A 12,880-nucleotide genomic window follows, 5' to 3' on the forward strand; every position below is an offset into this window, starting at 1 on the left:
GGTGATATGGAATAAGTGTCTTTTCCTGCTTTTAAAGGCTGCATTACAGTAAAAATATAATTTTCTGAGTTTAACAGACTGTTCTATTATCTGCCTTTATCCACTTAGTCATTATATCCACATTACTGATGATTATTTATCAAAAATCTCATTGCGTAAATATTTCCGATAGTCATCCCTACAATATTGTCAAAATATTGATATCAAGGTATTTGGTCAAAAATATCATGATATTTGATTCTGCCCATATCACCCAACTTTAGTTTCAAATATATATTTTTGTTCTGTTTCTCTTTGTAAAGTGTAATATCCAAAGGCAGCCGTTCTGATCACACAAATCTTCATGGTGTCTTCTTTTCTTTAGATCTGTTTTATGACTCAACTCTGTCACTTTTCTGCCCTGAGCAGCGCCAGCAGGCTGCACCAGTCACACAGCTTGGTTCAGGTTACAGATGGTAAAGGTTGAAGTGTGGCTCAAAGGGTAATCTCTTCAGATCCTGACAGCTTTAAAGATTACAAGGCAGCAACCACCAGCGAGGAATTCTGGGTAATGTACTCCTTACCTTGGCGCTCTTCACACTGACGACTCCAGAGTTCTTGTAGCCCTTCTTCTTCTTCTGTTTCTCAGCATGGACGCAGTCAAACTCAGTCTGGAAGACAACAGATCCTGAAGTTTAATGACCTCTGATCAGCCAATAGACATTAATATATAACATACATATATATTTTCGTTCACTTTAATCTGTGCTATAACAATATCATCTCTGGTATATTACCACTCAATACCAATATTACTATTTAAAAATGTCACGATTATTTTTATCATATATTTTTTACTATTATTGTTCTTTATTATTTTTATTATTGCTGCTATTTTCTATTTTACTGTCCACTTTGCTGCTGTAATAATGGAAATTTCATTGTGGGACTAATAAAAGGAACAGCTTATCTTATCTCACCCTTGAATCAGCAGCTTTCAACAGCTCGGACACTTTAGTCTCAAAAGAACCGATCAGATCATGAGATCCATCGCTGTCATGATCAGAACAATTCACCTGCAGGAGGACAACAGTTAACGTGAGTGTTGTGCGCTTTGATTGGTTGTCATGTCTAAAATGTGGATTCTGATTTGCTGTTTTGAACAGAGGTGGAATCAGATTGATGAGACCTTCAGAGTTTTGTCGAGGTCGCTGCTGCAGAACGTCTGAAGAGGAATGGTGAACTTCTTCCAGGTGGGATTCAGATTGTTCTTCACCACCTAAACACACAGACACAGAAATATGTGACATAATCTCCACTTCAAACAAATGAGAAAAGACACAAAAACACTCAATCTCTTCAGTAAAATAACCAAAACGATTCTAACTTAAACAAAAAATTATGTTTTATGCAGGAACTCATCACTCAGAGAAATAAGGATTACGGTTACAGGGTATCTGCACATTTTTAAGAGCAAATTTAATGACTTGTATGACCTTTTAAAAACCTCTTTAAGGAAAAATTGATACTATTGCGGAGAAATATAATATTAATAATAATGCTGTTAAAGCAGTATTTTACTGTTGTAGTGGGTTGAAATGGAGCTCAATTTGAAAATTTATAAAGGACGGCAACTAATGATTAATTTCACTATAGTTCGACTGCTGATTATGTTTTATTTAATTAATAAGTTGATTGGTTGGTAAAAATAATCAGAAAGTAATGATAATAATGATCAATAACATAAACTGAACAAATATAATTACACACAAATCAAATATAATGCCGTAACTCCTACAATTCAAGACATGTTAAGACATTTTTAGACCTTGAATATCAAATACTAAATATAAGACATTTTAAAGATTTAAAGATTTTAAAGTGTCTTGAATTTAGAATAAGGTTTAAATTGAGGTTTGAAGGTTCTCACAATTATATTAGTACAACAGTATGGGTGTCTGGGTATGTGTGCGTGTGTGCGTACCTCTGTTCTGTGGACCAGCTGCCACTTTCCATCAGCACCTTGTTTAAAGAACTCCAGGAATGGATCAGACTTTCCAAACATATCCTGAACAAACAAAAGACAAAAAGCTTCCAACTCATTCACTGCATTTATATGTACATAAGTTACATAAGTTACAGTCGGCTGTCTCCAGTAAGATAATTTCTTAAATAAAACAAGAAACCTGGTTTTAGTAATTGGCATAAAGTAGCCTGATTTTCCAGATAGAGTTCTGCCAGACAAAGAAAAAGACAGAGGCAGGAGGGAGCCACTTTTATTACTATTACAGGTCAAATAAGAAAGAAATGCTTCCAATGTATGGTCATGGGTAAGAGAGACATCTGATTAATTACGTGGATTTAAAGTAGTCAGGTTATTACAAAGCCTTTCGGTATGTTCTCCAATTACCTGTGTAACGTGATGTTTGAGTAACCGGAAGACAAGAGTGCATGTAAACATACTGATTCTTGAGTACATAAAGGAGAGGAGCGAAGGAAAGAGGAGAAAAGAAAAGGAAAAGCAGGACGGTAAGCTGACAATTACACTAGCTGTTTATATGTTCAGATCTGTTCTTGACTGCTAACTGAACTCTTTTTAATGCTAAAGTTGCTCTTTTTGTTACTGTATTTCAACTGCAGCTCAACAGGGAAACATAAAGAGGAAAAGACTGTAAATGTGGCAGATATCCACTTGATATGACTAACTCAGACTGCTGCAGCCTCATATAAGCTTCACATCAACTTGAAAACACTTGAAAAACTGTGAATCCATCCTTTAATTGGTTGAGACATCCCTGAAATGTTTAACTGTGCATAAGATTTTGATTTATGAAGAGCTGGACCAGCACAGTCCTGAGGAGGTGGTGGTGCAGAAGAGGAAGATAAGGAGCAGGATGCGAAGGAAGACAATAAAGAAAAGTCGGAAAAGGTTACCTTCTTGTCAAGCTTTTTAGCCTCCATCTCCAACTCAATGGCTCTATTATCCTTTATCTCTTCTGCTGTGACCTACACACATACACAAGTTTTTACTTTATAGACACAATAATAAGAATATTGTTTTGATCATCAGCACATAAATACAACATCTTAAACATATCTAGAAGTTTTATTTTGAATTGAGATCCCACACACACACACACACACACACACACACACACACACACACACACACACACACACACACACACACACACACACACACACACACACACACACACACACACACACACACACACACACACACTACATACAGTGATGGTTCCTTTCCCGGCTGGTTTGCCTTTCTTCAGCTGCAGAGGTCTGGACACAGATTTACTGGCAACTATCTGAAACACACAGAGCGGAGGTCAGTCTTCAGCGGTTTCCATGACAACAGACTCCAGTCCTGGATCATTACTGTAGTGACCCCGTCAGAACAGAAAAACTTCAGTGCTGGTTCTGTGTCAGGTCAGCTTCTTTTAATTTCTCTCTCTCTCAAGCCTATTCACTTCGTCAGCTGACAAATATATCAGTGTCTGCAAACATGCCGACATGTTCACTAAAACAAACTACAGAAATATTAACCCTTACATGCTGTTCAGGGTCAAATTTTACCCTTTTATTTTTATTTTTTACATCTGAGAGCTGTAAAATCACCCTATACACATTTATTTTAGCAGCACATTTCTCTAAATGTGACCCACAATTTACAAAAAATGGAAATAAAATGTTTATTTTTTCATTTTTGTACAGCTGATACTCACTTTTATATATGCAAATATACAAGTTTGACCTGTTTATTTTTTTTTTTAAAAACCTCAAAAATCAGTATTCAAACATGTATTCTCTATAAATTGTTCTCCTCGACCATAAAATAGAGATTGTGAATGTCTTTCTTTCCATAAGATTAATCAAATATTAATGAATGACTGACAGGGAATTTATGAATGTGAATTGGTGTAGAGACTAATTATGAGGGTTAAAACATTCAGACAGTATTGTAACTACACATTTTGTCCAGAAGGGGGCGGTGTAGACATTATAACGCTCAGTGGACCTGAGAAACATTCCTGCCTTTTAGTAACAACTACATCACTAACACATATTGAGGGATCTGTGTCAAAAATGTTCATTATGAGTTTAAATCAGTGAATAAACAATGTTAAGTTAATAGAAGTTAAAAAATCTTTAGTCAGTGCTGATTGTAGCCAGCAGATGGTGCGATCACCTTTTCAAATACGCTTTTAATGTTTGATTATTTTGTTGTTTTCTTTTATTTGTTTTTTTCTTCTTCTCTGCATTGCTTTTATTGATTGTGTTTTCATTTATTCTGTACGGTTTTAATGTTTTAATTGTCTTTGATTCTGTAAAGCATCTTTGAGTATTGTTAAAAGCGCTCTATAAATAAAATGTATTATAATAGTATTAATATACATACTTATGAGGTCTTTACCCATCTGTTTCAACTAAACCAGAGTCAGTGGATTTTTCCAGTGAGTCAAGTATGAATTTTTGAATGAGATCTGGTCTGATTTTGGTGCGTACCTGTCCCAGTGTTAGCTCCACCCCTCCCAGGTAGTCATCATCGCCGAGGTCGACGCTCTTGTTGTCGATGTCGTAAACCCCCAGCTTCAGATTCTGCACAGTCTCAAAGTGATAATCCAGTCTGAGGCGCTGACTGAAGGATGGATTGTCGGTGTTCATCAAACGCTCGGTACGACACAGCTGACGGGGAGAGAGACACACAGAGAGAAGAGAGAGTGTGATTTTTTTATTTTACATCTCACACAAAATGTAAAATAAAACAAAATGTATACTTTAGTGTCATTGTTATGTTACCTCAGTCCATTTATCTCCTCCCGTGCCCTGCAGCAGCACACACAGAGGGTCCGACTTCGATCCGACATCTTTATCCAGCAGGTTAGAGCAGGAGACGGTCAGCTCCACCTTTGAGACACAGTCCGCCATCTGAAGAGGGGCAGAGAGAGAGAGAGAGAGCAACAAATTCAGTATCAGTCGGTCACATTAAAACTGTATAATGTCTGCTATTAAAATAACAAAATGGTTATAAAACTGTTTTAAAAATCAGAAATCAGATTCAGTTTGACAGCTGAAACAGTTTCACCACAACAACTTCAACACGCAAACCCATGCCTCTGCTTCTGCTTTACCTCCTGCTCTGTCACACTGAAACCGGCACAAACCACATTTATAACAGAGAAGAGTCCTAATGGATGACTCATAACGAGAGGAAGTGAAACTAGAGACAACAAACATCTGGACCAGAGTGTTTGGAGAAACTGAACTAATGTCACATAGCAAAACAGAGCAGATAATGAAAATGTTTAGAGAAAACACAGAGCAAACCACGATATAATTAAGTGGTTTAATAAACACATTAAAAACCATTAACTGTTTGGTCCAGAAAATGTCAGAAAAGAGTCCAGCAGTACAAAAAGTACAAAAAGATGACAAAAACCAGCAAATATTCACATTAGAGAAGCTAGAACCACTTCATTTTTTGGCATTTTTGCTTTAAAATCAGCTTTAATTTCAGCTCTACACCATGTTTTGCTCACAAACGTGATCTATATTTCTGAAATATCACAGAAAACAAGACGAATAGAGCACCAAAAACTCACAGATGGTGTGAGGTTACTCAGTTCGATTTAGTCCAACATCATTAAAACAGCAAAACAGATAAAACTCAGGGTGCGCAGGTGGTCGAGTGGTTAGAGCGCATGCCACATACACAGCTGACCCTGGTTCAAATCCCAGCCGGAGGTCCTTTGCTGCATGTCACACCCTCCCCTCTCTCCTGTTTCCTGTCTGTCTACTGTTATATAAAGGCGTCTGTGCCGAAGAAAAACAAAAAAAAACAGATAAAACTCAGAAAGTAGCAGAGAAAATGATGGAAACTCTTCACCACTTTTACCTGACAATAAATGAAAGAGCTCAGATACCTCCAGCAGTAGCAGAAGCAGTAGTGTCTCTTTTCAGCTGAGCTTCAAACCCTGTACAGACTCAAACCCTCCTCTGCTGGGTTAGTCACTTTCAACACCACCAATAAAAAAAGGAAACATATACAAACCACAAGATACAGCTGCAGACTTTCACTCTTTGATTGTTCACACTTCACTTTGCACTAAAACAATTCATGTCACTTCTGAAGCACAGTAATAAAGTCATACACTGACATTTGTGACGGAGAATATATGATTACATGAGGACTTGTGCTGACACCTATACTATATTACACTGAAGGCTCTCTGTCTAACAGCCTGGAGAGATAATACTGTGTGACTGTACAAATTTATCTTTTTAACATGCAAAGGAGGCTGTCGAGGCTCTACGACCAACCCTGAATAAACTGACTGAACCACAAACAGACTATGAAGTGTAGCTGAGCTCTCTGTATGTGAATAAACTACTGTATAAGGATGTGCTGGGTCACTGCTCTCATATCTAAATGAAATACAAGTTAAGTCTGAACTAAATCTGACACAGCCTGAAGTAATGGAGAAACAAGAGATGAGATTTCTTTTAAAGGGGGAAAAAATGTCCAAATGACCTGATTACAGCTTATTAATGTGAATATTTTCTAGTTTATCTTTAGTCAGTATTAATAGTAAACTGAATATCTTTAGGTTGTGAACTGAAGAAAACATTTAAGGAAGTAACCTTGACTATTAGCTAACCAATGGATTCAACAATAATGAGTAATAAGTAGACAACAAAGGTCAAAAACCTCCTTACTATACTTAACTACTTTATTACCACTTTTATTCCTTTTTTTTTTTTTTTTAAACTTTAATCCACTACATTTCAGACTTGTACTTATTACTTCATTACATATTCAAACGCTATACTTACTTGTTAGAGGTAAGGTAAGGAAAACTTTATTGATCCCCCTAGGGGGAAATTCAAAATTGACACAACAGTAACCTTTTAATGGTGAAGTGATTAGAAAATAAAATGCATTCATTATTATCAGGCTGCCCTAACAAGTCTCTAAAGACTCTCCAACTGGTCCAGAATGCAGCTGCACGCGTTCTGACAAAAACTAGAAAGAGAGATCACATTACTCCTATTTTAGCTTCACTGCATTGGCTTCCCATAAAATCAAGAATAGAATTTAAAATCCTTCTCCTCACTTTTAAAGCTCTTACTGGTCAGGCTCCATCATACCTTAAAGAGCTCATAGTACCTTATGTACCTACCAGAACACTGCGCTCCCAGAACGCAGGCCTACTTGTGGTACCTAGTATCTCTAAAAGTAGAATGGGAGGCAGAGCCTTCAGTTATCAGGCTCCTCTCCTGTGGAACCATCTCCCAGATTCGGTCCGGAGGGCAGACACCCTCTCTACTTTTAAGAGTAGGCTTAAAACTTTCCTTTTTGATAGAGCTTATAGTTAGCAAGCTCCTAGTTTATGCTGCTATAGGCTTAGACTGCCGGGGGACTCCTACCTCCACGATGCACTGAGCTCCTCTTTCCTCCTCTCTCTCTCTCTATATCCATCCATCTATATCCAATAACATTCATGTACTATTAATGCATTCAGTAACCTACACTTCTTCCCCGGAGTTGTCTGTGCTTTCTCATCTCACAGGCAATCTGGGCCTGTAGACGTCCGGATGACAGATTCCAGTCCCGGACCTACTAGCTTCAATGTTTATTTTCTATGTGCTTCTCTCTCTCTCCTATTCTTCCTCTCTCTCCCCTCTACCCCAACCGGTCGAGGCAGATGGCCGCCCACTTTGAGCCTGGTTCTGCCTGAGGTTTCTTCCTGTTAAAAGGGAGTTTTTTCTTGCCATTGTCGCTAAATGCTTGCTCATGTGGGAATGTTGGGTCTCTTTATAAATTAAAACTTGAAGAGTACGGTTTAGAACCTGCTCTATGTGTAAAGTGCCTTGAGATAACTTTGTTGTGATTTGGCGCTATACAAATAAAGATTGATTGATTGATTGATTGACTATGTACAATAAATCATTTCTAAAATAATCTGTTATTACATAAATATATAATATACAATATGCTATTTCATGAAAATGGAAATAAGTTGCATTATAAATAATAATGTAACACTGACGGAGCCCATTTTGCCTCCATAATGAGTATTTTTTATTTTTATACCTCATGAACATTTTGCTGAGAAATACATGTTGTGTCTTTTATGTTTTTCTGTTGATAAATGCAGTAGATACATGTTGGTCTTTTTATAATAATGTGGCAAAGATGCTAAACTTTTGTACTTCAACAAAGCACAGAAGGTAAACTTTTCACATTAAAATGAGAGTGCCTGCATTGTGATTAATTCGTGTCAGATGCAAGTCATGCCATGGTTTTACTAATCTGAATATTACTTTCTCAATTATATAATAAATTGTTTGATCTGAAGAACGTGAAACAAATACTTGTCAAATGTCCAAAAGCCAAATATATTCACTTTACAATTAACTAATAAAGACAAAAAGCATTAAAATCCTCAGAACTGGGAAGCTGCAAAATGAAAGTGTTGACTAATGAATGAGTCAAACATTGAATTAAACACCACACCCCATCTCTGACATGAACACAACCATCAGTGAAAGCACCACAACGCTTTTAACACATCCTCTACCTGATGAACATCCTGTCCTTAAAAGGGAAAGGTGGGACCCTTGGTAGTTTACTACTCACATTAAAAAAAAGCCCCTCAGGTTACTTTACCTCACCTGAACCTTTTGCTGAATTTGGCACCACTAATGAAACTGTTTTCTTCTCAGATTTTTTTGTGAACTGAGAGTTAGCAGCAGCACCTGAGGTTTATGAGATTGTAAAAGAAGATAAAAGTTGCAAGTTGCATAACCAGTCTGTCAGTCAAACTAAGACCATTCAACCAACACCCACACACTCTCTCACACTAGGAATTTAACTTTAAAATGTGAACATATATATTAGCTACTGAAATATGCATGTTCAATACTCTGCAGCCACTCAAATCCTTATATGGTGGAATCTAGCAGACACTTACATATATTCAGGGAGCATTGTGTAAATACAGACAGTGTAAATCACCTTATCAGCCTTTATCTCCTTTGAAACCGCAGAAAAAACGACAGACAGCCAACTCCCCACAAAGACTCCGGAACAGGAAACGACACTTTCTCAGTCAAGAACAACCACACTTGAGAGCTCACAAACCGACCTGACTTCTATGTTAATACTTTTTAAAGAAACAAAACCACGGCGAAGAGTTTCTATTTTAACCTTAAACTAAGCCAGAAGACAGCCGTTTGACTCAGCTCAGCAGCTTAAGCTAGCAGGGAGTGGCAGTTAGAGAGCCTGCGCTCTGATTGGACAGGCAGTTCCACAACCGTGCTCTGATTGGATGACGCGACTGTCAATCACGCCCAGTGGTTCCACAGCAACTGGGTGACGTTTCCTAGGCAGCAGCAATAAAAAGGGACTTCCGACCTCACAATGCCATGCCCTGCTCCTCTGTGTGCAATAGATCACTTAATCCAGGGATGTCAAACTCATTTTAGTTCAGGGGGCCACAAACAACCGAATTTAATCTCAAGTGGTCCGAACCAGTTAAACCATTCCATAATAACCTACAAATAGTACATTATGTATAACACACACAGACAGACTGAGAGTCAGACAGATAGATAGATAGATATTATATCTTTACAATAATAAACCACCTATTTACTATGAAAAATGAGCAGTTTTAACAATATTGCGTCTGTTTTTCCAAGTTATTTTGCACAGAAGCCGCTTGACAACATTCAGAGAGCAGAGAACGTGTCTTTTTAGGTTTTACACACCTATCACACATATCTTGTCCTATAATAATACTAAGACATGAAAATATAACATAGCAATAATTATTTAAATGTATTTTATTGAAACTGAAAAAGAATGGATGGAACCCCAAAAAGAAATCCCAATAACTACTTACTATTAATTTAACAAAAAGCCAAACATTTGTAGCACCCAACAAAAGTATATTATAATATATTATTTTAATTTTTCTGTATTTTAGGCAACTTTAGGAAAAGTCGTCAAATTTCAAAAGACATTGAATTATTTTTCTGTAATATTCATACTGTGCTGAGTTACCCAGTGGCCCATGTGTTATATGTGTGACACCCCTGACTTAATTAATTATCCTTAACACACAAAATATAAGAAAGTGATGTTAAAAATATAAATTAGGCACCGTACAAGTTCCATTGATGAATGAATTACATTATATAGGCCTCCAGGTGTGTCAAAATACAACTACTGGCCTGGACTTAAGCATCCAACTACATACTTTCAAGAGATGACAAAAAACATGATATAGACAATTACAAACCCACACACTCATAGAACACACAGAAACACAGAAATACAGTCCTGACAGAGAAAAGGGTCATCCTAGTTCACTGGGTCCTGGGGACATTACATTGACTTAATATCCTGGAAAACTTACCCTAAACAAAACAACTACTTACCCTACCCTATAACTCTTACCCTAGCCTTAACCACTGACCCAAAAATCTGTCTTTTACCAATTTGGGACACAGCCTTTGTCCCCACTTGGACAAGCTGTCCCCAGTCAACTGGTCTCTATTCTAAAACGTGTCCCCAAAAGAAGCCTATGACAGAAACATAAAGACACACACACACACACACACGTTTACTTAAGTCAGTATTTACATAGACTTACATTCCATTCCTGAAGATGTACCCTACATCTAACCATAACCAGTACTTGCCTAAACCCTAAAATTAACCACTGATCCTAAAATCAGCATTTTACCAATGTGGGACACAGCTTATGTCCCTAATTGCACAAGCCGTCCCCAGTTCACTGATGTTGTGTCTGGTGGGTTACCCTGAAAATGTCAAACCCACAAGCACACATGCACATGTGCGCACACACACACAGAAAGATAGGGAGGTAGGGTAGGAGCAAGGAGCAAAACCAGCAGCATGCCTCTTGGACTTCACATACCTTAAACATCAAAATAAATATTTAACTTATTTTAACAGTGTTTAAATTATGTACGCCAAATGTATGTGTCAAAGCCTTATGGTCACAAGTTGCAGCCCCAACAACAATCATAAAACCATGAGTCTATCTCTATTATAACAAGAGAATTCAAAGTAAATAGGATCAGACCGATAAAAAACATCTTATTTTAGTCCATAGTCTCTCCAGCCCTGTTGCACTGAGGCTTCTCTCTTAATAGACGCATTTAAAAAGCCTTCAAGTTGTTATTCTTGCCTAAAGGACGCAGCTTTTCTGTGATTTCCAGTTCAACACTATGATTAATTTATCAGATAAATTAAGTCTAGCAAAACATTTACAATCCAATCCACTATTGGAAATGTTGCTATATTTGTACTGAACAAGAATCATTCTTAGAAATTATCTATACAGTAATCAGAACAAATACTTAGATTTAAAATGTTACTGCTGTAAAATGTGGACAATTTGAGGGGCTGCAGGGATGTTTTATTTGAAACCACTACAATGATAAAGTAGCAGTGTTTGGACATTCAATTTGTGCATTAACAAATCAAAATTAATTGTATAATGTTAAACTTTGCCTATTAAGTTCATTTTTCTAAAACATTTTTTATTCTGTGCTTAAATTAAGCAAGTGTCATGATAAAACACCAGATTATGCCACTTAGAACTTTGACTAAACAAAATCAAAAAAATATATATTAAAGACTTCCTCAGCTGATGCTCATTTGTCACAGAGATTGTAAAGATATAACAAGAAAACTGATCACATCATCCACTGAGAGAGACGGTGAAATGTTAATCAGTGGACCTTCAGTGAAGACTTATTTAGTGTGGTATTTTGTTTGTTTTCTAAGTGAAAATGAACTTTCATGCTCATTTCATAAATGAAGTACGTGCTTTTATGTTAAAGAGCAGATGCTCAAACCGGAAGTACGGTTACTGAATATGATGAGAATGATGAACTACTAAGATCACAGAAGATAATTAAAGACAGTTGTAACAGAGTAGGAGCCGAATAAACTGACCACAGGATGAGCCACCTCTCTCACAGAGGAAATAACATTTTCATTTTATTCATCCTTAGCAGAAGAAGCACAGTGAAGTCAGAAAAAACAGCAGCATCACATCACACATGAGAAAAAAAGAACAGGGAAGACAGAAACACAGAAAAATACAGTCCTGCGAGAGAACAGGGTCGTCTTAGGTCACTTTTGAGGGGCTTGACATAGTTTCCTGGAAACTTACCCTAACCATAACCACTACAACTTTAACCAATGACCTAAAAATCTATATTTTACCAATTTGGGACACACATACACACACAGGTTTACTTATGTCACTTCTGGAGTACTTACATCAGTGGTCTCCAACCCTGCTCCTGGAGAGCTACTGCCCTGCATGTTTTAGGTATCTCCTCACTCTAACTCGTTATCAAGCAGCTGAGGCTCGTCAAAGGGCTTGATAACGAGTTGATTATTAGAATCAGGTGTGTTAGAGTGAGGAGATACCTAAAACATGCAGGGCAGTAGCTCTCCAGGAGCAGGGTTGGAGACCACTGACTTACATAGACTTACATTCAATTCCTGGAGAATTACCCTAAGCCTAGCCATAAGCACTGCTTGCCTAAACCGTACTCTAAAATTACCACTGATCTAAAAATCAGTATTTTACCAATTGGGGACATGGCTTTTATCCCTAATTGCACAAGTGTTCCCCAATCATCTGGTCTGGGTCTGATGTGTGTCCATGAAAGTAACATAAGTCATGCACAGACACGCATGCGCACACACACAGCTCCTGTTTTAGCCATTTTTTATATGATCATATTATTCTAATCTTTTAATGATCCACTTCCCTGAAAAACAAATACAAAAATGCTCACATATTTAGTTGAACCTCCTAAATTCAGCTGA

The 12,880-nt window shown here is 37.3% G+C and overlaps 1 protein-coding gene across 2 annotated transcripts in view; it reads right to left on the reverse strand.

Moving 5' to 3' along the window:
• The window catches only part of cpne1 (copine I), a 33,557-nt gene that overhangs the window by 7,351 nt on the left and 13,326 nt on the right, over positions 1-12,880 (reverse strand). The window contains exons 1-9 of one of the 2 annotated variants that reach the window (XM_062416446.1): positions 9,017-9,258; positions 4,798-4,926; positions 4,504-4,683; positions 3,231-3,305; positions 2,914-2,985; positions 1,964-2,047; positions 1,169-1,258; positions 960-1,055; positions 564-650 (exon numbers count right to left, since the gene is read on the reverse strand). In XM_062416446.1, the coding sequence (XP_062272430.1) occupies positions 564-650; positions 960-1,055; positions 1,169-1,258; positions 1,964-2,047; positions 2,914-2,985; positions 3,231-3,305; positions 4,504-4,683; positions 4,798-4,926 (813 nt within the window). In that variant the 5' untranslated portion in view covers positions 9,017-9,258. Of the gene's footprint in view, positions 1-563; positions 651-959; positions 1,056-1,168; positions 1,259-1,963; positions 2,048-2,913; positions 2,986-3,230; positions 3,306-4,503; positions 4,684-4,797; positions 4,927-9,016; positions 9,259-12,880 lie in introns of those variants that run through there. The other variant, XM_062416447.1, reaches the window with a different exon arrangement.

This window comes from Scomber scombrus, chromosome 3 (assembly GCF_963691925.1).
Source record: "Scomber scombrus chromosome 3, fScoSco1.1, whole genome shotgun sequence".
Lineage (NCBI taxonomy): Eukaryota > Metazoa > Chordata > Actinopteri > Scombriformes > Scombridae > Scomber > Scomber scombrus.